At 28.7% G+C, this 25,505-nt stretch overlaps 1 protein-coding gene across 1 annotated transcript in view; it reads left to right on the forward strand.

Annotated features, from left to right (window-relative positions):
- LOC122268307 (short-chain specific acyl-CoA dehydrogenase, mitochondrial-like) overlaps positions 1 to 25,505 on the forward strand; it is a 40,919-nt gene that overhangs the window by 8,623 nt on the left and 6,791 nt on the right. Inside the window, exons 3-7 of the mRNA XM_071181028.1 lie at positions 3,756 to 3,867; positions 6,329 to 6,444; positions 17,845 to 18,051; positions 18,135 to 18,191; positions 23,041 to 23,121. Of these exons, the coding sequence (XP_071037129.1) occupies positions 3,756 to 3,867; positions 6,329 to 6,444; positions 17,845 to 18,051; positions 18,135 to 18,191; positions 23,041 to 23,121 (573 nt within the window). The remainder of the gene's footprint in view (positions 1 to 3,755; positions 3,868 to 6,328; positions 6,445 to 17,844; positions 18,052 to 18,134; positions 18,192 to 23,040; positions 23,122 to 25,505) is intronic.

The raw sequence follows: 25,505 nt of genomic DNA on the forward strand, positions 1-25,505 counted from the left end.
GCCGTGAGGTGTGTGCTTACTGGGATAATAACTCTTACATAGTTCTTGATTTATAGTGCATTGAAACTGTATACTTCTTAATGAATCACCTTGAATAAAAATAATTACAGAAATTGAAATTAATTGAATTCAAAAGTGCTAATTGGAAATTCCCATATAAAGCTGACAAAACTTGGAAATCCCCATACAAATCACAGTTTCCTAATGGAGGACAAGAACACGAAAAATTAGTTTTTCATGTGGAAATGCAAATGGGCAATATCCAAAACTCAGTTCAGATTTAACAGTTAAGCATTAAAAATATAAATTTTTCTTCGTGTTCATTCTTTACAAATAAGAATTTCATTTGGAATATTTGAATATATTATTAATAATATTTGAATTAATTACCTGATCATTGTTAGTGTTTCTAAGTGCTATTTCTTCAATTCTTTTCCCATCAAAGTTATTGTTTGTGTCCAAATAAATTGCTGAGTTTTTACCTTCTTCAATTAGTTTGGAAACAAGACTAAAGCAAAACTAAAACAAATAAATAAAATATATTTAAACTGATATAAAACATAAAAGGCAATAAGAATAATCTATTAATTTATTCAAAAACTAATTCTATTTCATTTCAATTCAACCAGTTTGTGAACTTCTGGCTTAAAGATTTTTAAAATAGCTAATTTCAGCCTTAACCAAAAAATAAATAAATAAATGAAAATTAATATAAACTGTGACTTGTGAGTACTTTTGGTAACACCTCAAATTCAAATTATACAATAGAATATAGAAACTTTAGACTTAACTATTAAAACTATTATTATTACAGTAATGAATGTGTATAAAAATAATGCTTATACATTTAAATAGCCAGTTTTAATTTATCAAAGAAAAACAATTAACAATGAGACAAAATAAATGCCCATTTGCAGAATATTAAATTACTTACAAACCTTTATAACAAACAATTTCTCAAAAAATCTTCAGATAAAATTTATGTAATATATAAAATGGACAACATGTAATATATAAAATATATTTGAAGGGAAAAAAAAGGTAGAATAGGCAAATATAATGTTCACATTAGGACTGGGCTTTATGCCGATGTAAGACAATATATCGATTTAACTCCAACATCGTAATACCGATTTATCCATTTCCTCTTCAACAAAATTCCGGAGTGAGCATTTCGACTCTACTAAATCGATTTATTCATTACAGCAAACGCTAAATCGATGTTGCTCTCTCCGATGTAGTGAAACACCGGTTTAATCATTGCGAGAATGTACAGAACAGAGTCCGATCTGCCGTAGCGTAAGGGAAAGATTCAAGGTCAACTATCAACTCATTCTCTTGGTAACACGTGCGCACAACTTCTTTGGCTATTTGCCAAAATCACATCTGGTGCAGGGGTTGGTATAGTTAAATCGGAATGGGCCATTGAATCTCTTCATTCAAAACTAATTCACTACGTTATATCGATATTTGGCGGTTGAAAAAATTTTTTTTTTTTTTTTTTAAATTTATTATTATTTTTTTTTGTAGTTTCTCGCGTGCACAATGTTAAGTTTAGAGATTTATCTTTTTGAGGCATGTGCATTACGGGTCTATTTTCGTATTGTTCGGTACCTGTTTTTTTGCGTCTACTGAAGTTGCAGTTTTGTTTTACTTGGAATCAATTGTAAAAAAATATTGAAAGGGGAAGTTAACGATTTTTAACTTTCAAATTAGCCTTTTTTAGTGGTGCTGTTTTTATTTAGTTTCTTGCGTGCTGCTGCCGGAAGTCACCGATGCTTAGCGATTACTTTGGTGCTGATATGGAAAATCTTACCTTAAACGTATTTTACTAAAAAATTAAGTCCCACAGAGGACTGATCGTTAAGACAAGGTTCCCAGCAGATCACCAAAGTCAAGCATCATTGTCTACGGTCAGTGTGCGGGTGGGTGACCACTTGGATCAGTCTGCATAGGGACCGAGGGTGTGCGGTATTGGTCCTCGTTAAACTGTGCTACCGTAAAGTGCTCGATTTAGCTCGCGGGTCGTCGGGCTACCAAAGCAGGGGTGCCATCCCCTCCGCAGAGGGTCAAAATTGTGATGGCATGTCTTCGGATCATCCTCCGGGATGTTTCCCAGACCGTCGCCAATAGCCCATTATGCAGCTCTAGTGCGACGTAAATTAACAGCAACAATAACAACTAAAAAAATTCAATTTGGAATAAAAGGAAATTGCATCTTATTACTGATATACTTCTTTTTTGTCATTGCCGGGAGGGGGGGGTGAATCTATCACTAAATCTATTCACTTCATTAAATTTTAAATTCTGTGTCCCAAACATATAATTGCTGTTTTGGTAACTAGAGAAAATTGCACCTTCCTTTTTCAGAAAAAATCATTTAGTTGAAACAAATAGATAGCAATGAACATAAGTAAAAAAAAAAAATTTATATTTTCGTGAAAATACATGCTATTTCTGTTGAAATTCATCCAAACTTTTTTATCAAAGCTATAACATGTTGTAAAAGTTAAAAACATTTACAGTTTTTGATTATACTGGTTGTTCAAAAATATTTTTTTCCTTTTTTTCGTCCTTGGAGTTGCTGAATACTAAATAAAATCTTTATTATTATGACTAAAATTACTTTGGAAATAATAAAAAGTCTGAATTCCATTTAAAGTTCTCCAGCACTATATTCCTGATACTTTTAAAAATTGTCCACTTACTACAAATTATAAATAGTAATACACTTTATAAAATCAAGTAAGATAGTTTGATTCATTGCTCAGAAAAAAAATATGAATTTCAAATTTTCGATATATATATACAGTGTTTTCATCATAGAAAAAAAATGGGTGAGAATTTCTCACCCTTTCACAAAAACAGGGTGAGATTTCAAAAAGTTAAGTGAGATTTTTAAAAACTAAAAAAACACAAGAACTCTTGAAAAAAAAATTTCTTTAATTATAATACACTAGGAGACTTCGCCCCCTGCTCGCTGGTGCTCACCAACCCCCGGAACTGCTTTCACAGTTCATTTCGGATGCTCGTTTTGCTTGCTCATTGGATACGTTCTTAACGTCTAGTTTTTGTATACTTTTGAATACTAAAAAAAAAAAAAAACTTTTCACTGTAGAAAATTCTAATGTTTGTTGCTCTCTTTTTTTTTCCTTTTAATTTCTTGCTTCTAAAACTTGGCAACCATTATTTTCCATACAAACAAGGCATTTAAAATAGCAGGAAAATACATTGAATTTTGTTTCCATATGAACTGGGAAAATACAGCGAGGTTTACTTCTTGTTTTCATCTTTTTAAAGTGGTGACCACTCAAAACACAATATATCGAGTATTTAAGAATGATATTTCAGTTACACTAAAGTATTTCATTTTCTATAGCATTATTTGTTATGAAGTATGCTTAGCTGTTGCTTATTTCTTTAAGTTTTTCCAGCCATTAAAACTAGTATAGTTAGCATATTATAACTCACTCACTCAACAGCACAGTGATTATGTGTTTCCTCATAATATATTGTGCATATTATGTATAGGGAAAACACATGGAATTTTTTTTTCTTCCACATTTGAGTGGCAACCCTGAAATAAGACTTATATGTTACTGTGTAGGAATCCATTAAAATTGTAATGGCATTCATTTTGAAATAGCCAACTATTATCAGATGTAATCTTTTATTTAAAATTTGTGTACTTTTATTGTATTGTATTTTTCTTTGTTTCAAATTATCTCTTTGAAATTCTAATTCATTTTATTTAGTCTCTGTATCTTGGTGGTCTTGAGAAATTTGGGACGGAAGATCAAATAAAAAAATATGTTACACCCTTTACAAATGGGGACAGAGTTGGCTGCTTTGCTTTAAGTGAACCAGGTAAACATTTCTAATGGTGATAGATTTTATCAAATGTTTTGATAAATTTTAATAAATGAAAAAAGCATTTTACTGATGATCACTTTTTTTATGTATCAGGTGAATTTTTTTATTAGTTTTGCAATATTTTTATTGGATCCTAAAAACTTTAAGTTTTTTTTTTTTTATTTTACATAACAAACATGTAACCAATTATCTTTAAAAAATAGTTTTTTTCTTACAGTTGGAGAGTTAAGCAGAAAAAAATTTTGTGTGACATTAAAAAAAAGAGAGAGATTTTTTGAGGAAGGATCATATTTTAGCCCTGTTAAACTTCTATATACATAACATTAATTTATTTTGCCAAGTTTTTAATTTTGTAAATTTGGCTATATTTTTTAGAAGTCCGCTTTTTATGCATAAAGATATAACACTTTTCATGCATGAAGATATAAATCTAGCAATAGTTTTTCAATATATTTGCTTGTGCCAAGACATTCATTCTGAAGATAAAATGTTTATTTGTTCAAGTCCTTTTAAAATAATTTTGCCCAATTGACTTCTTCAAAATTCCATTGATTTTTAACTCTCATTTTAATATAAATGTTTAAGGGAAATTTAATTTTTATAATAATGATAGGATGACCTGGATCACGGTCTTATATAATTCCTCTATTGGTATTTTCTATTATATCAAAAGCAGCTTGTGTCAAGTCTAAAATTCCATGTAAACATGCTATTACTCCTATTCTAATGCAAATTGGCTGGAATGTCATTTTTTACTGGCATTATTGAGGTCATCTAATTTGTATTTTTTGTGATGATTATTAAAGTCACCACATAAAACTGACTAAAGGCTAATTTTTACGTGTTTGTTTGCAACTTATTTTACTTGATAATTTCTAAATTACAAGGAATATTTTTTTAAAGTTGTGAATAAGGAAAACAAACAACAAAATTTAAAATATTTCCAAATTTCATTACAATCTGAGCATTAAAAGTGCATTTACTTTGTATTTGTTTACTTTAAATGAGTTTTTCTCAACTTCATTTCTTTCGATACTTGTATCTCTTTGAAACTCTAAGGCTTTTTTTCTATTTGACTTAAAACTCTCAAATTTTCACACAGTGTTAAGAAGTGCATTGTTAATAATAAATAGTATGGAATAATGTGTATGATGTGTAGAAAATTGTATATTGGATTTTAAAGTGGAAAACGTTGAAAAATTTCCGATTTTTTGCTAAATTTTCACAATAAATGCTAGAAAAATTTAACAAATGAAAATAATGCTTATTCTATACTATTTAATATTACTGGTACCCTATCGAATGTGCTCAGAAAATTTCAAAAGCAAACAATTAAAATTGAAGAAATTTTAAAAAAATTAAAAAAATGTAAGAAAATTTAAATTTTTAAAAATACACTTATGAAATTTAATTTTTTTTTTTGAAGATTATTGTATGATGTTTGTTGACTCAATATAAATTGTAAAACTTTAATGAAATAAGTTAAAATTTATCAAAATAATTTTTTGGGTACCCATTCCCCTTAAGCTAGCGTACATTCTAAAATAGATTTCAATCCTCCAAACATTGATTAATGTAATCGCTGCCCCTATATGAAGATAGACTAGTACTATTTTTAAACGTGGATATCAAACTGTTTGCATCCATTTAAAGTGCAGAAATAAAATTCAATTTTAAACTTAAAAAGTAAATTCTATATATCCTAATGTATAAGTCAATTTCTTAATTTGGTTTACAAAATAGCAAATTTTTAATATTACGGGCATATAAGATGATGGAAGATGATGGCTGAAAAAGAATGAAAGTTTCTATTTTGCTGAAAATCTTTTTAAAATTTGGGACTTTAATTATTTTAATAGAGTTGAAGAATAGTTTTTGTGAGACTCAGTAGATTAAGTAGAATCTATTACGGAATGAAATCTGTATAACGACGCTGCTAATGGTTAATAAATCCGTCATTTTACTTTTCAAAATTTGTGGCTTCATAGTATGTTTTGAAAGGTTTTATTATGCTATATTTTTGAAATACTCTTGAATAAATTATCTTTTCTTTTTCTGAATGTAAGTTAAAGTATTGCTTCTGAAAAAGTATTGCTTCTAAAGTATTGCTTCTTTTTTAGTCTTGTATTCACGTGACGAAGATATGATGAGAGAAAATGCAAAATTAATTGTTTATAACATATTCAAAATAATTTTTAAAGTGCTAAACTGATACAGAATTATTTATATAAATTTCATTGTTTATAATAAGTAGATATTTCATGATCGAAAAATCGCCAAGTTTATAACTGGTGTATAAGTCGACCCCTTGGTTTTCATAAAATTTCGGGTTTTGAAAAGTCATGTTATGTTAGGATCTACAGTATTTCTATTATTATTACTTATAATTATAAATTTTCAAACAATATTAATCAGTGGTATTGAAAAATTGATATTAAACTTATAAATTTCATAGGTAATGGTAGTGATGCAGGTGCTGCATCAACAACCGCTAGGTTAGAAGGAGATTCTTGGGTTTTGAATGGAACTAAGGCCTGGATATCAAGTGGTTATGAAGCTGAAGCAGCTCTTGTTAGTATCTTTTTTTAAAGGACTTATCAGAAATTAATATTTTTTCCATCGATAACATTCTAATAATACTAGATCATTTATATATTGATAGCGCTGGGAAACAATTTTTTTTCTTCTTCGCATGAGATTTTTTTAACCTATCTTGAATACTTTTGTGTCACTGATTTCAAATCTGTAATCGGTTTTTCCCTTGCTGCTCCAGATTTTTTCAAAATGCCTTTTTTAGTCTTGTATTTGTTAAACTATGCAAGTTTAAAAACGTCATCTTTTTTTTTTCCAATGGCAGGCACTGAATTTGAATCTTTGTCTATACTAGGACAGAATTGTTGCTCATTTCGCGTTACCCAGTGAGCACCTGTGAACCAAAGTCACAGAGGCGAGCAACATTGCCCACGCCACACTGCCACAAACCCGTTTATAGGGTGGGCCACATTCACACATCATTCACACACACGCAACAGAGGACAGCACAAAGAGAGAGAGAAACATCCATGCCCAGAGCGGGATTCGAACCCGCAGCCAATGGCTTCGCAGTCAGGCACGCTAACCACTCGGCCACCTGGCCGGCTAAAAACGTCATATAAAACAGGGATTATATAAATGTTGCAGGAAACTTCTAGAGCAGTTAGGCAGGGTGGCCACCCACCTTTAAAACCTTGAAAACCTGAAATTATCAGGGAATTTTTTTACACTGGAAAAAACCTGGAAAAATCAGGGAAATTTGGATAAAAACCAGGAAAAATCAGGGAAATTTGGATGAAAACCTGAAAAAAACAGGGAATTTTAAAGAAAAGCTGAAATTTTTTCTTAGATATTTTTTTTAATTTCACTAATTTAAATTATTTACTAATTTTCTTAATTTAAATTATTTCATCCATTATACCCACATTTGTTTAGACGGAAATGTATCTCCAAACAGTTAAAATTTTATCAACTTAGCTGTACTTTGCTTGCATCAAAATTTGATCCATTATAACCCTGTTAAACTAGAATGCCACATAAAATTCTCCCATGGTTGCTAAACAAATGTAGAAACCCTTGATCTCTATGGAGACTATGAGACTGTGCAAATTAAGAAAGGCAAAGATTGTGCCTGAGGTTAGAAGAAGGGGTTAGGATGTTTGCTTCTGTTTTTAAATTCTAACCTTGGGCTGAATTCATTTATGACTCAAGTTTTTTCCGATGCTTTGGTGGTAATTTTTTTCCATTTTGACAAAATGAGTCAAAATGTTTTTGTAATTTTAACTTAATAAAATTCTCCAAAAATTAGTTGCTTATAATTTAATAATTATAGATTTTATACTGCGCTCTTTTTCTGAAAGCTTTTGTATTCCCGTTCAAAGAAATCTGTAAATTATTTTTTCTCAGCAAACCAACCAATCAGACATTTTTTTCACAATTGCTAATAGCAATGTTTGTCGACAAATTGTTACAATTGTTGCATTAATGCTAATTTTTTCATTTCATTTTAACCTTTTATAACATATTTTAATTTTTGAAAAAGGGTTTTTTTTTAGAACTAATTATATATTATATCAAATTTAGTCTATTGTTTTATTACGACCACGAGCCGTTTTTAAATGATAAAATTAAATATTATGGAGTTAGCGAGCAAAAATTAAAAATTAAATGAATTAATTAAAAATTAATTAAAAATTAAATGAAAAATAATTTAATAAGAAAATGAAAGCAATTGACGATCATTTTAATTCTGAAATCCGAAAACAATTAGCTGTACAAATGTAAAATATTTGTTACTATCTGATTACTGATGTCTTAAAAGTTAATTTTTGCTTTGTTTTTAAAATAGTCCATGCAGTTTTGCAAAAAATAGATTATACATCCTATTATCAAATACCCATTGTGAAATATTCATTTTAATTAATGAATTTTTATTTCCTATTCAATAAAAGTTATAAGAGAACGAACATTTTTGGGAGCCACTGAAGTTATAAAAATTTATTGATATAATATCATCTGAAACCGTTTTCCTTTGCTTAATAAAAATATATTAAACAATGCTTATCCAAGGTTTTATTGATCATTATGTGTTTTTGCCATTTTGTAGGTGCACTTAGATCAAATGCTACTTAAAGTAACACATTAAAAAAATTTTATTCAATAAAAACAATGTATTCTACAAGCTAAACATATTATTTTCCCTACATGTCTTAATTTTTTAAAAATTAATGTTGCATCAAAACATTAAAAAATAAAAAAAAACAAAATCTTGTCAAAATAATTTTTTTTTAAGATGACATGTTTAAAAAAAATGACATTTTGGATAAAATATTTTATAACATAGACACTTTTCTTGCACACATCCTACACTTTATAAGAGAGGAATAAGAAGAAAAAAAACACGGACCTGGAAATTTTAAGATCTTTACCTGGAAAAGTCAGGGAAATTTGAAATCTGATTTGAGTGGCCACCCTGTTAGGGAACATCGAGATTAAAATTGCATAGAAACCCATGCCTGAAAATGTGATGTTTGTTGCTATTATAAACTATTTCTTCATGTGCTTCTAAACAGAACATAATAGGAAAGTGCCCCATACCTTATGACATGGGTTTCTTTGTAATTCTAATGATGTGCCCTAACTTCCACACAAGTTTGTTGTAGCATTTATATGCCCCCTTTTATCTATACCAGTGACGGGCAATCTTTTTGGGTCGAGGGCGAAAAATCGAGGAAAAAAAAGTTTAGTAGGCCTAGTAAAAACTTCTAAAATAAAAAATAAATTTAAGAAAAAAACGACATTCAAGTTTTAATATTAAATGAGATGAATGGAATTGCGATTTCATTTCTGAAAGTTCTTTTTATTGAGATTCGAAGTAAAAAGTGCTTATTTTGAGAAACGTGGAAAAATGCTTGTAAAAAAAATATTTCCAATTCATCATAGAACGCATGGCCCTCTGAATAATTTTTGTTAGTAGCTACTCTTTGGGGTTAAAAATTTTCACAAATAACTCAAAAAAGCACTACCCATTTTATACATTTAATAATTTGACCATTATTTACAATGATGTTATATGTGTTCAATCTTTCCAATCGCAATAAATAGTGTTAGAACTCGTGAAGGGCAGAAAAATCTACTCTTAGGATTCTACTAAAAGTCTACTCGAGGACAAAATTTGGTCGGCTGTTCAACGACTGATAAAATAAAATAAAATTTACGCCTATTCTATAAATAACTTCTGCTTTCAACATTTTACCAATTGAAGTTGTCTGTGCTAACTATTTCCTTTAATTTATGTTTTGTAGATCAAAAATAGAGAAAGAAAAAAGGTCATGAATACTTTGTTGAATAACAAAGACCAAAAATAGCTCAAAACATAGTTGACAAGAAAATGGCTGTAGAATGTATATTGTTTATATTAACCTCGGATCGGCAAGTTAAAATTCTATCCGCGGGCCGGATAAAAACCTTCCTTCGGGCCACGGTTGGCCCGCGGGCCGTAGTTTGACCATCCCTGATCTATACCGTTTTTAAACTTGCACAATTCGTCAAGAAATGGACTGAAAACAGTCATTTTAAAAAATTTAGCCTTAGGAGCGAAACTAATTTCAGATTTAAAATTCCCTTACCCCAACTAAGCAATACCAAATATTTGCATAAATGCAACAAAAAATTTATTTATTTCCCCCGTGTAATTTATAGGCATCAAAAAATATTAAAAGCTTTTTTTTCTCTTTTTAATGACACTAATTTAATCTGCATTTATATTTATATCAATTTGCTTTGTCTTATAGTCAATTAGCAAATTTTAGTAATAAGTTTCAAACTGTACTTCATTTTAGGCTTTTATTCATGGCCAAATTTTTGTATGAAATTATTTATTTCATCAAACTTATTTATTTTTAAAAGGGTTAAAAAAATTACGTTGCATGATTTTTCTGGTTTAGAGTCCCATTTATATTTCTCTCTCTTTTTTTAAATTTATTAGTCTTAATGGCATCTGACAAAATTCAATTTATATTAGCAGAATTCAGTTTGCTGTATTTCTGATGTAACAAAATATTTTTTTTTCTATTTACTTTAATGTATTAAAACTAATATTTTTTTACTTTAAAAATTTATCTACCACTTTTATTCGTCTTAGCATTGGTTAAATGAAGTTCAGATGATTATAAATCCCCTTGTGATTGTAAAAGAAAATGTTAAGAACTTAGCACCAATAGAAATTACATTAAATTGGTGCCACACGAAAAAAAGTAAAAACTAATTCACACTGGGAATTATAAATAATCATTTCTATTTCATCTTTTTATATACTGGTTTATTTTATTTTTTGAATTATTAATTATTATGCATATTAAATGGAAAAATTAGGCATGAAATCTAATATTTGTAACTACTTTATTAATGTTCACTTTTCAACAAATAAATAGATATCTTAGTTGGTATATGGTTGGGCTCAAGAAGCTGTGTCCGCAGACTTTCCTTGTACAAGATGGTGATTAGTACACACTACCTCTATCGTGGTCACAAAGTTATCCAAGTTTTCATAACAAATCGATAGAATACTGGATGGAAGGGGCTTTGGTACAGGTTAAGTTTACTTTCTATGGATGGATGGATGATGTGAATGTGACCTCCGTGCAAAACAGGCTGTAACGTATGTGTGTGGAAGAAGTCGCATTCTCGGCCATAGATGGCGCCAGTGGAAAACAAGAAACATACATTCCACTGCCTTAAAATACGCTTGTCAATATTGTCAAGTGGCATAAAACAACAATAACAGCAAATAATTATATTTCATCTAAGTTCTGCAAACTTTTGATTTGTTATAAATATTTTACTCTTTCTTTTTACTATTTAGTTACTGAAACTGTGTTTTCATTTTAAACCAAGATTCTGAGCACTTTTTCTTATTTCTATCTGCTACTCTTGAGACTTGCAATGATATTTGAGAGATACTGTACTGTGATTTGAATGATACTGTAATGATTTCTTTTTAATACTATTTAAAATTTAATTTATAATTCTGAAATTTAACTATTTATTATTAGACAATCTAATTTAAATCAAATAAATTATTGTTTGTTTTTTTTTTAAACACAATCTTAAAATTATGAACCTTGTTAAATCTAGAAATGGGTTGCAATTATTATATAATAGAAATGCTCAAGAATTTTGGACTTTTATATTTCAGAATTTTAACATTTATCTCACATGTTAAATTTCATGTTACATGTTAAATTTCAGACAAGCTTAATATTAAAAAAAACCATATTGATTTCAAGTTTGAATCAGCTTAGACCTCCAAAACAGAAACAACTTGTCTCTTTCTCATTGCATATTAATCATTGGATGACTTTTTGACCACTAAATAAATACACTAAAGTTACTATATTTTATTGTTTACAGGTGCTTGCTTCAACTGATAAAGCTCTGAAGCACAAAGGAATAAGTTGTTTCATTGTTCCTAAACCAATCAATGGTCTCACATTAGGCAAAAAAGAAAACAAATTGGGTATTAAAGGATCATCAACTTGTAACTTAATTTTTGAAGATTGTAAAATTCCAAAAGAAAACCTCTTAGGGAAGCTAGGAGAGGGATTTAAAATTGCAATGGTAATTTCTTCAAGCTTATCAGAGTTGATATTTAATTTTAATACAAATATGAAATTTTGTTTATTAATACAAAATTATTTCAGACCATTCTTGATGCTGGAAGAATCGGTGTTGCAGGGCAAGCATTGGGAATTGCACAGGTGAGTGTGATAATAAACAAAAGAATGCTTCTTTCTTTTTTTAAAAAAATGTCATGCAAAACCTTTACAGGCAATGTAGAACATAATTTATATTCATAATTTATATTCATAATTTATTTTCAAAAAAAGCTTACTTTCTAAATGCAAAAGAAAAATAATTAGCCTTAAATTTTTCAAATAAAATATAAAGTAACTTTGGAAGAATATGTATTAAAAGTGTTAAACCTTTATCATGACTCTTGACTCCACTGCCGGGCACATAAATGACCCCTGACCTGAAGGTCAATGGGTGAGGGATATGGGATGTGTTGCTCCTCTATTAGGGGGGGGGGAGGAAAGGAGTTAATATAGAGAAGGATTCCTTAATGAGGATCAGGGGTGATTGTATTCCAGGTGTACCCTGGAATTCTGGGTTTTTCATATCATCTCTCCAGGCTAAGAAACTAGAAGAAGACTTTGATTTGTAGACTTCTGCAAATCAAAACTTATAATCAGAAATTTTTTTCACCACAATCTAAAATTTAAAGTAAGAATTAAGTTCTAAAATTTAAATTTTGAAACCTTTGCTGACTCACATTACTGGGACGTTTTCATACACGTGACTTTTCCGTAATTTTGGATTTTCACCATTTTTAATATCTGGAACTATGCCGGAATCTAAAAATCATGCTTTGCAATTCATATTTACGCTATTCAAAAATCCGATATTGCGATTTGTATTTTCGCTTTCTTAAATCCTAGATCGCGATTCATAGTCGCAAAATTTTAAAATCCAAAAGTTTTTTCTTAAATTAATTACTATAAAAGTATGATATTGTTTATTGGTAGGTAATTTAATTATAAGTTTTAGTTCAAAAAATTATATTAAATAATTGTAGTGCATATAAATTGATATCTTATTGAGTTTTTGCACATAAAATCTTCCGTTTTTTTTCACTTTGTGTCACAATCACTCCTGGAGGATTTATCATGGACGAATGCAGATCAAATATAGTGAGCAATGTGGCTACAGAAGTAAAAATTTGGATGTGTTTTCTTGGAAATATGTATAATTGTACATAATATATAAGTTTAAATAATATCAAGTTTTGTAATAGTCACAAACCTTAAATATATATATGTGTGTGTGTGTATAAATATATAATATGAGTCCTGTTATCTTTCTGAGCCTACTAACACGAACTGCAAAGAAAAGTTCTCATTATGTTTATAGTAAATATAGGACAAACATAAAAAGTACAAAATTTCAAATTAATTTGTTAATTCAAATTAATATTTTGCACCTTGATTGGCAAAATTTTTGACCTCAAACTTAATGATGTTGAAAAATTTGTGTTGTATAGTTAGCATCTGAAGATATTTTCTCTGCAAAATTGAACAATTACTTTATAACTCAATGTATTGATTTTAACATACTTGTTTCACTGACATATATTATAAATCAGATTTAACAATTTAAATAGCTTTTCTCTCAAAAATGAATGAATTGATCTATATCTCACAATGTATTAGTTTTTAACTACTTGCGATACGTTATAAATCCGAGGTAAAAATTTAAATAATCATTCTCTGTAAAATTGGCTAATTGATCTAAAACCCAATGTAATTATTTTAATTTATTTAATTATTTTATTGTCACGTATCATTTTTCTCAATTTTTCTTTCTTAATTTTTTTAAAATATCTATAAATATTTTTTCTGTTACAGGGGGTTCTTATATTCCCCAATCCAAATGCAATGATTCATGATGTATCAGACACTTAAGGAATTAATACCCTAAACTAAATAAAGCAAAACTAATTAACGTGCATTCTAATGGAGCAAAGCTTATAAAATAATTTTTTATTGTTCATTTCGACTTGAATTACAAGAATGTATAATTTAAAAAGTTCTCCTTAAACACAAAAGTGAGCTACAGGCATTACTAAAAGAAATTTTTTCAGTAGTATAACATTAGCAATATAAAGAAAAAGCCACCTAGAAGAAATTGTAACCTTTTAAGTGGTTAGAATATCAATGCAAAATGGGGGGAAAATACTACAAGTTTATGAAACTCTTAACAATATTAAAATACTTTATTACAATCAAGGAGTGAAAAATAAACTGACCAAACATACTGATTATCTGAAATTGATAGGATTTTCTTTCTTAATAAGTATGTCATAATAAGGAATAAATTTTTAACCTTTTGATTCTAAAAACAAAATGGAGTTAAATCTAGAGTTAAATCCAATTGCTCGGTTGTATATTTTCTTCGTCATTCAATAGAGAAACTGTACTGAACTAGACTTTTATTGTCAATCTGGTAGAAATGTGATCAATAGCCTAGTATATATTTTATATTGCCAATATTGACCCCTGTAGCAGAGATTTTTAAAACTTTCTGCTACAATTTTTTTACACAAATTCCTTTCTGAATCGTAACAAATATATAGATTACTTATTTAAAGTAATATAAGCGCTTTGTGTTTACAAAAAAAGCCTTTATGTGGAGGAGAGTGGGGTCAATTGTAACATTTTTTACTTAACTATTTTTAACTAACAAAAAAACCTATATATTATAAGTATTAATTGACAGGCNCTTTTCTTGTACACATCCTATACTTTATAAGAAAAAAGAAACAAAAACCTGGAAATTTTAAGATTTTTATCTGGAAAACCTGGAAAAATCAGGGAAATTTGAAATCTGATTTGAGTGGCCACCCTGTTAGGGAACATCGAGATTAAAATTGCATAGAAACCCATGCCTGAAAATTTGATGTTTGTTGCTATTATGAACTATTTCTTCATGTGCTTCTAAACAGATCATAATAGGAAAGTGTCCCTAACCGCTTATAATGACCTTATAGGGCATGGGTTTCTTTGTAATTCTAATGATGTGCCCTAACTTCCACACAAGTTTGTTGTAACATTTATATACCCCCTTTTATCTATACCAGTGATGGGCAATCTTTTTGGGTCGAGGGCAAAAAATCGCGGAAAAAAAAGTTTAGTAGGCCTAGTAAAATCTTCTAAAATAAAAAATAAATTTAAGAAAAAAACGATATTCAAGTTTTAATATTAAATGAGATGAATGGAATTGCGATTTCATTTCTGAAAGTTCTTTTTATTGAGATTCGAAGTGAAAAGTGCTTATTTTAAGAAACGTGGGAAAATGCTTGTAAAAAAATATATTTCCAATTCATCATAGAACGCATGGCCCTCTGAATAATTTTTGTTAGTAGCTACTCTTTGGGGTTAAAAATTTTCACAAATAACTCAAAAAAGCACTACCCATTTTATACATTTAATAATTTGACCATTATTTACAATGATGTTATATGTGTTCAATCATTCCAATCGCAATAAATAATGTTAGAACTCGTGCGGGCAGAAAAATCTACTCTTAGGATTCTACTAAAAGTCTACTCGAGGACAAAATTTGGTCGGCTGTTCAACGACTGATAAAATAAAATAAAATTTACGCCTATTCTATAAAGAACTTCTGCTTTCAACATTTTACCAATTGAAGCTGTCTGTGCTAACTATTTCCCTTAATTTATGCTTTGTAGATCAAAAATAGAGAAAGGAAAAAGGTCATGAATACTTTGTTGAATAACAAAGACCAAAAATAGCTCAAAACATAGTTGACAAGAAAATGGCTGTATAATGTATATTGTTTATATTAGCCTCGGATCGGCAATTTAAAATTCTATCCGCGGGCCGGATAAAACCTTCTTTCGGGCCACGGTTGGCCTGCGGGCCGTAGTTTGACCATCCCTGATCTATACCGTTTTTAAACTTGCACATTTCGTCAAGAAATGGACTGAAAACAGTCATTTTAAAAAATTTAGCCTTAGGAGCGAAACTAATTTCAGATTTAAAATTCCCTTACCCCAACTAAGTAATACCAAATATTTGCATAAATGCAACAAAAAATTTATTTCTTCCCCCCCATGTAATTTATAGGCATCAAAAAATATTAAAAGCCTTTTTTTCTCTTTTTAATGACACTAATTTAATCTGCATTTATATTTATATCAATTTGCTTTGTCTTAAAGTCAATTAGCAAATTTTAGCAATAAGTTTCAAACTGTATTTCATATTATGCTTTTATTCATGGCGAAATTTATGTATGAAATTATTTATTTCATCAAACTTATTTATTTTTAAAAAGGTTAAAAAAAATTACGTTGCATGATTTTTCTGGTTTAAGAGTCCCATTTATATTTCTCTCTCTTTTTTTAAATTTATTAGTCTTAATGGCAGCTGACAAAATTCAATTTGTATTAGCAGAATTCAGTTTGCTGTATTTTTGATGTAACAAAATATTGTTTTTTTTCTCTTTACTTTAATGTATTAAAACTAATATTTTTTTACTTTAAAAATTTATCTACCACTTTTATTCGTCTTAGCATTGGTGAAATGAAGTTCAGATGATTATAAATCCCCTTGTGATTGTAAAAGAAAATATTAAGAACTTAGTACCAATAGAAATTACATTAAATTGGTGCTACACGAAAAAAAGTAAAAACTAATTCACACTATGAATTATAAATAATCATTTTAAAATAATCATTTCTATTTCATCTTTTTATATACTGGTTTATTTTATTTTTAAATTATTAATTATTATGCATATTAAATGGAAAAATTAGGCATAAAATCTAATATTTGTAACTACGTTATTAATGTTCACTTTTCAACAAATAAATAGATATCTTAGTTGGTATATGGTTGGGCTCAAGTCCAAGAAGCTGTGTCCGAAGACTTTCCTTGTACTAGATGGTGATTAGTACACACTACCTCTATCGTGGTCACAAAGTCCTCCAAGTTTTCATAACAAATCGATACAAAGGTACTGGATCGAAGGGGCTTTGGTGCAGGTTAAGTTTACTTTCTATGGATGGATATATGGTGTGTGAATGTGACCTCCGTGTAAAACAGGCTGTAACGTATGTGTGTGGAAGAAGTCAAATTCTCGGCCATAGATGGCGCCAGTGAAAAACAAGAAACATACATTCCACTGCCTTAAAATACGCTTGTCAATATTGTCAAGTGGCATAAGACAACAATAACAGCAAATAATTATATTTTATCTAAGTTCTGCAAACTTTTGATTTGTAATAAATATTTTACTCTTTCTTTTTACTATTTAGTTACTGAAACTGTCTTTTCATTTTAAACCAAGATTCTGAGCACTTTTTCTTATTTCTATCTGCTACTCTTGAGATTTGCAATAATATTTGAGAGATACTGTACTGTGATATGAATGATATTGTAATGATTTATTTTTAATACTATTTAAAATTTAATTTATAATTCTGAAATTTAACTGTTTATTATTAGAAAATCTATTTTAAATCAAATAAATTATTGTTTTTTTTTTTAACACAATCTTAAAATTATGAACCTTGTTAAATCTAGAAATGGGTTGTAATTATTATATAATAGAAATGCTCAAGAATTTTCGACTTTTATATTTTAGAATTTTAACATTTATCTCATACGTTAAATTTCATGTTACATGTTAAATTTCAGACAAGCTTAATATTAAAAAAACCCATATTGATTTCAAGTTTGAATCAGCTTAGACCTCCAAAAGAGAAACAACTTGTCTCTTTCTCTCTGCATATTAATCATTGGATGACTTTTTGACCATTAAATAAATACACTAAAGTTACTATGTTATTGTTCACAGGTGCTTGCTACTACTGATAAAGCTCTGAACCACAAAGGAATAAGTTGTTTCATTGTTCCTAAACCAATCATAGGTCTCACATTAGGCAAAAAAGAAAACAAATTGGGTATTAAAGGATCATCAACTTGTAACTTAATTTTTGAAGAATGTAATATTCCAAAAGAAAACCTCTTAGGGAAGCCAGGAGAGGGATTTAAAATTGCAATGGTAATTTCTTCTAGCTTATCATAGTTGATATTTCATTTTAATACAAATATGAAATTTTGTTTATTAATACAAAACTATTTCAGACCATTCTTGATGCTGGAAGAATCGGTGTTGCAGGGCAAGCATTGGGAATTGCACAGGTGAGTGTGATAATAAACAAAAACAAAAAAAAAATACTTCTTTCTTTTTTTAAAAAAATGTCATTCAAAACCTTTACAGGCATTGTAGAACATAATTTATATTCATAATTTATTTTCAAAAAGAAGCTTACTTTCCAAATGCAAAAGAAAAATTATTAGCCTTAAATTTTTCACATAAAATATAAAGTAACTTTGGAAGAATATGTATTAAAAGTGTTAAACCTTTATCATGACTCTGATTTCCACTACCAGGCAGATAAATGAACTTGTTACAGAACTTGAGGCAGATAAATGAACACATTACTGGTTCATACACGTGACTTTTCCGTAATTTTGGATTTTCACCATTTTTAATATTTGTAACTATGCCGGAATCCGCTAATACTGCGATTTTAATGTCAAACGTCGATTTTCGTATTGATCTGATTTAAAAGTTAGTCATTGTGAATCGTATTCACGCGATTTAAAAATCCAACATCCCAATTTGTATTTACACGTTTTTGAAATCAATATCGCAATTCATTTTCACGAAAGTTCAAAATTTTATGTTCTTCATATTCACGGGATCTAAAAATAATGCATTGCGATTCATATTTACGCTATTTATTGCGATTTGTATTTTCGCTTTCTTAAATCCTATATCGCGATTCATAGTCGCAAGAATTTAAGATCCAAAAGTTTTTTTTTAAATTAATTACTATAAAAGTGTGATATTGTTTATTGGTAGATAATTTAATTATAAGTTTTAGTTCAAAAAATTATATTAAATAATTATAGTGCATATAAATTGATATCTTATTATCGAGTTTTTGCAGATAAAATTTTCTGTTTTTTTTGCCACAATCGCTCCTGGAGGATTTGTCACGGACGAATGCAGGTAGAATTTAGGGAGCGATGTGGCTACAGAAGTAAAAATTTGGATGTGTTTTCTTAGAAATATGTATAATTGTACATAATATATAATGTAATAGTCATAAACCTTAAATATATATGTATGTGCGTGTGTATAAATATATAATATGAGTCCTGTTATCCTTCTGAGCCTACTAACACGAACTGCAAAGAAAAGTTCTCTTTATGTTTATAGTAAATGAAAGACAAACATTAAAAGTACAAAATTTCAAATTAATTTGTAATTCAAATTAATATTTTGCACTTTGATTGGCAAAATTTTGACCTCAAACTTAATGATGCTGAAAAATTTTTTGTGTTGTATAGTTAACATCTGAAGATATTTTCTCTGCAAAATTGAACAATTACTTTATAACTCAATGTATTGATTTTAACATACTTGTTTCACTGACATATATTATAAATCAGATTTAACAATTTAAATAGCTTTTCTCTCAAAAATGAATCAATTAATCTATATCTCAACAATGTATTAGTTTTTAACTACTTGCGATACATTATAAATCCGAGGTAAAAATTTAAATAATCATTCTCTGTAAAATTGGCTAATTGATCTAAAACCCAATGTAATTATTTTAATTTATTTAATTATTTTATTGTCACGTATCATTTTTCTCAATTTTTCTTTCTTAATTTTTTTAAAATATCTATAAATATTTTTTCTGTTACAGGTGGTTCTTATATTCCCCAATCCAAATGCAATGATTCATGATGTATCAGACACTTAAGGAATTAATACCCTAAACTAAATAAAGCAAAACTAATTAACGTGCATTCTAATGGAGCAAAGCTTATAAAATAATTTTTTATTGTTCATTTCGACTTGAATTACAAGAATGTATAATTTAAAAAGTTCTCCTTAAACACAAAAGTGAGCTACAGGCATTACTAAAAGAAATTTTTTCAGTAGTATAACATTAGCAGTATAATAAAAAAAGCCACCTAGAAGAAATTGTAACCTTTTAAGTGGTTAGAATATCAATGCAAAATGGGGGGAAAACACTACAAGTTTATGAAACTCTTAACAATGTTAAAATACTTTATTACAATCAAGGAGTGAAAAATAAACTGACCAAACATACTGATTATCTGAAATTGATAGGATTTTCTTTCTTAATAAGTATGTCATAATAAGGAATAAATTTTTAACCTTTTGATTCTAAAAACAAAATGGAGTTAAATCTAGAGTTAAATCCAATTGCTCGGTTGTATATTTTCTTCGTCATTCAATAGAGAAACTGTACTGAACTAGACTTTTATTGTCAATCTGGTAGAAATGTGATCAATAGCCTAGTATATATTTTATATTGCCAATATTGACCCCTGTAGCAGAGATTTTTAAAACTTTCTGCTACAATTTTTTTACACAAATTCCTTTCTGAATCGTAACAAATATATAGATTACTTATTTAAAGTAATATAAGCGCTTTGTGTTTACAAAAAAAGCCTTTATGTGGAGGAGAGTGGGGTCAATTGTAACATTTTTTACTTAACTATTTTTAACTAACAAAAAATCCTATATATTATAAGTATTAATTGACAGGCAAGTAAAGTAGACTATCCTCTACTAGAAAAAAAAATTAAATACCTTATTTTAAATGTTATTATATTAGTTATTAACAATTTCTGACAGTCGTGCACTTGTTACAGTTGTCCCCACTTACGGGATCAATTGTAACAGTTCATAAATTTATCTAAAACATAGTTAATTATACATATTATCATAGCTGTGATATATTTTTTTATTGATCAAAATAGTAGTGATATTTTAGGAGTAAAAATAATAATGAGCAGAGACCTAAAGGGTTAAACTTTTAACTCTAAGCGGTTAAAAATTTTAATTTATGCTGTGAAAGGTGATAAAGAAAATAATGCACATGCAACATAATATAAATGATATAGGAAACTATTGGTGGTTCTTAAAGAGTTAAGTAATGGTTTGTAAACAAAAGATTATTTATTTTCAGCTGTTACAATCGTCCCTTTACTTATTGTTACAATCGTCCCCAAGACGCTATTTCAGCTTCATTTGTTAAAAACAATGCTAGTTAATTAACAAAACTAATCTTTTTTTTTTAAAATGTTAATTAAGGTGTCCCCTTACATATTCGATTAATAATTTTTTTATTTGTTTAAACAAAATTATTTTGTTACAATATAATATTCTAATACCAAAAAAAGTACTTACGTAGCTTGAAAATATCTTTTGTGATGTAACTCTTTCAAAAGTACATAAAAATGGTGTCCAGCAGGGGTGTACATGTAGATTTAGTAAATACACATTGTGCGCCACCTAGGAACCAAATCTAGAACCCGAAGCTCGAAATTTTTGCTCTGTTACAATCGTACCCTGTTACAATTGACCCCACTCTCCCCTATGGAACAAAACTGAATCTGATTCTTTTCAATTGTAAATGTAAGAATTTTTTCCTTTTTTTATTACGCTTAAAAGAATACATAATCTAATATTATGGGCGATATTCTCCTGTTTTGAGGAGGAAAGAAACACACTAATTATTTCCCTTTTCACATTTTTTGACTAATAATCACGTTTAAAAAAATAATGAAATCCGTGGCAGTAACTACCAAAAAAAAAAAAAAAGAATCAGACTCTTCAAAAAGGGGCTACTCAAACGTGTGTAATAACTAATGTCATATCAAAAGTGTATTATTTTAAGAACATAGGGGAAATCAAAAGCAATAACTGCTGAAAAATTGATAGGAACATTGCGTCAAGAAATAAATACTCTAATGCGTGATTCGAACTTCTTGCATTAGATAATATATATTGGGAATACATATAAAATATGTGTAAAATATATTGGGATCTTAAAAAACCATGTATAAGTTAATATCAATAACTGTCAAAAAACATTTGAAACATCACATGGATTTACGTGAATTGAGAGCGTCAACAAAGTGATTAGATATTTAAATGTGTGATACGGACTTCACATGTCAAAATAATATTAAAGGCGAAAAACTAAGTAGAAATCAATAGCAATAACTGCCAAAGAGTCGGTGCTCGAATCTCCGTATTAAAAGTAAATTAATCAAATACATGTGTCGTAATATCCGTATTCTTTTTTTAAAAAAATCATGAAAATATCAAAAGTAACATGAAAGACATAGGGATATAAAAAAAAAAAAATTGTAGCAATAATTGTAAAAAGTGATCAAATCACTGCATATATATGAATCGGCTTGGGCTTTAGGCGATTTATTGAGGACTGCTTGGTTTAAAGCTTTCGTATGCTAATGGTATGTTAAAAATATGGAATAAATTTTATTTCAACTAAATAAAAAAAGGAAGGACAAACATACCACTATGATTTATTAATTATTTTGCTACAAATCTGAGTTCGTAACAAAATTCCTACTCACAGTCATACCAATTTTTTTTCTTTTTTTAAAGAAGAAAAAATCATGAGCGTTTCTTTCCCCTCCGAAATGCAAGAAATGCATATTTAGAATAGAAAATAATTCTGCAGAAAAGAAGAAAAAAAGCATTGTTCAAAAAACTTAAACTTACAAAAAATTCTGCAGGTAAGAAAACACAAAATTTTTGTCTTCGCAAATGAAAAATTCTTTCTCCAAGAACTCTGTAATGCCTCCGAAATGCAAGAAATGCATATTTCGAAAATAATTCTGCAGAAAAGAAGAAAAAAAGCATTGTTCAAAAAACTTAAACTTACAAAAAATTCTGCAGGTAAGAAAACACAAAATTTTTCGCTTCGCAAATGAAAAATTCTTTCTCCAAGAATTCTGTAATGTTCTGCAACAATGTCTTCGTGATTCTGCCACTGCAATATTGACAAATAAAAACAATTAGACTTTCATTGATTCATTTTGTTTATGTATTTAAAATGCCTTTTTTCACATTCTGACTGCTGATTTACTTTAATAGTCGTTATTTAATATTGTTCATGTATTTTAGGCTGCCCTTGATTGTGCTATTCACTATGCTTCACAAAGATTAGCTTTTGGAAACCCTATACTGGGTAAACAAGCAACACAGGTAATATTTATTGCTTAAATTAAATTATATTTTTAATGTTACAATTTACATAAGTATTAATATTTAATGCAAAAAGTAATTATTAGACTATAGTACAGTCCGCCAAAATAAAACGGACCAACCTGAATAACTCTTGATCTATTGATCGGTTTTTCACGCTCTAGGATTGAAACTTAATGGTTCAAGGGGGTGAACTCAAATCTTCTAATGAAATTGTCAGGTGCCTCAAACTTATATTTTAAGGGGGGGGGGATTAGCATTTTGCCGAATGAAATTCCTAATCGAAAATAGGTATGTTATTCATTTGCTTCTTTGAAAATTATTTTGTTGCTAATATTTCACTATATGCTATATTCCACCACAGATTTAAATGTTTTATATACAATTTTTCTATCAATGATCCGTACTTAGTCTGTGACGTAAACACTAAACTGTTGTGAAGAACTTGGGTTCGATATTCAGTGGCTGCTTGAAACCCTTCAGATTGATATATAGGTGATTCTCGCGAAATATGACAATTCGCTGTCCCTTGCTCCATGATCTAATACTATAATACTAAAAGAACTTTTTTTTAAAAAAATTAATAAATAGCATTGCTTTTAGTATTTTAAAATGACTTAGCACTAGCATTGACTGTTTTGTATAGTTAAAAAATTTAATTGAACTTCAAAATGTCATTTTCCTGTCATGTCCCAAACAATGTTTTCAATAATAATTAGCTCCAGAACTTCCCATGAATGTTTCAATATCTAATTTCTTTATCTCAACCGGTGTAAGCATTTCTAGAATATACGCAGAGGGTATTATTTACAAAAATTTCGTTTAAAATAATTTTTTCTGTCAATAATTTGTTCGTCCCAAGAAAGTCTGTCATTTTCCTGGCTACTTTTATTTAGTGGTTTATACCCAAAATAGATAGCTTCAGGAATCAATATCTTATGTTAATAGATTGATTAGATACCCCCCTATATGAACATGCCTTGTTGCTTGAATAAAGAACCGATTTTCTGGTTCAAAATATATTTCAAGAAATTTTTCAGGATGAGTAGGTTTTTGTGCTGTCGTTTTCCTGTCTTCTTGAAATCATTAATAACATAAACTACATAGATTTATCTGAGTTATTTTAAGAAATCCTGTTGTTTTCTGCAGAATGTTAACGTGTTAGGCAAAAATATTGAAGTGAAGTTATATGATATAAAATGGCGAATTTGTCATTATCCTGGCTGTCATTTCCTGGCTTATGAATTCCAGGACATTGAAGTGTTATCAAAATTTCTTTTTAACTGCTAATACTGTAAGGAGGAAAAGAAAATATTAACCTAATATCAAGTTTATGTATGATTGTAATATGGTTGGATGTAATCAAAGTTATTTATTTATTTAATGATTGATTATTATACACAATTTTATTCTGTACATATCAGCCACAAAAAAAAATTTGATTCTTTCTACAGTGGAAAAAAAAAGAATTAATTTAAGCAATTTATGATCCATCTAACATAAAGGCTTAATTTGAGTTACTTACTATTAACTTAAACTTTAACTTTAAACTTCTAAGCTAATATGTCATTTTCCTGGCATTCAAGATTCGGTGAATTTCTATTTTATTTTTTTTCTCGAGCAAATGTCAATAAACTACACTGCTGTCTGTAAGATATTAAAAAATGTAACTAAAGAAGTATACAAAAAAAATTTTACATTATTTTAAAGACTTTAAATTTGAAGAAATTTTTTGGTCCGAATTGTCATGTTTAAAAAGAATCACCCATATACCAACTTTTCTGGGAAGTTAAGGCAGTTTGTGCGCAATGTTGACCTTATTGTCTCGATCAGATCGTTGATGACGAAATAGAGGATCCTTAACCTTCATGAATCCCTTGACAATAATGAGCTATTGCTTTCTTTTTAGTTTTAGTCAATAAATAAAGAACCATTTAATACACAAATATAAAACTGAGAAATAAATTAATTTGGACAAGAGGAGGATATAATTTTCCATTATCCAGCGAATCGAATAACAATGAATTTGGTTATCGCAAAACATTTTTGAATACTGAATAGGAAGATAGTCTGAGGTCACACGTACATCACATGAGGACCAGAGTTGAAGGCAAACAAAATTTGGTTCTTGTTCTGGATAAAAGACGGAAAAAAATACAGATTTTTTTATTAAACTTGAGGGCCAAACAAAAAACAATCAGGCACATATAAAATGACAGGGACAAATTATTCATTAACTGTCATGAGGGTATGTGGCTGCAAGAAATATCCTAATTCACCAGTTAATCGTCTGTGAGATTTGGGAAAAATAATTTTTTATATCATTTTAAAGTACGCAATTTTACGTGGCAAAATACAAAATTTGAGAGAAATTAGTTGAATAG

This window comes from Parasteatoda tepidariorum, chromosome 5 (genome assembly GCF_043381705.1).
Source record: "Parasteatoda tepidariorum isolate YZ-2023 chromosome 5, CAS_Ptep_4.0, whole genome shotgun sequence".
Lineage (NCBI taxonomy): Eukaryota > Metazoa > Arthropoda > Arachnida > Araneae > Theridiidae > Parasteatoda > Parasteatoda tepidariorum.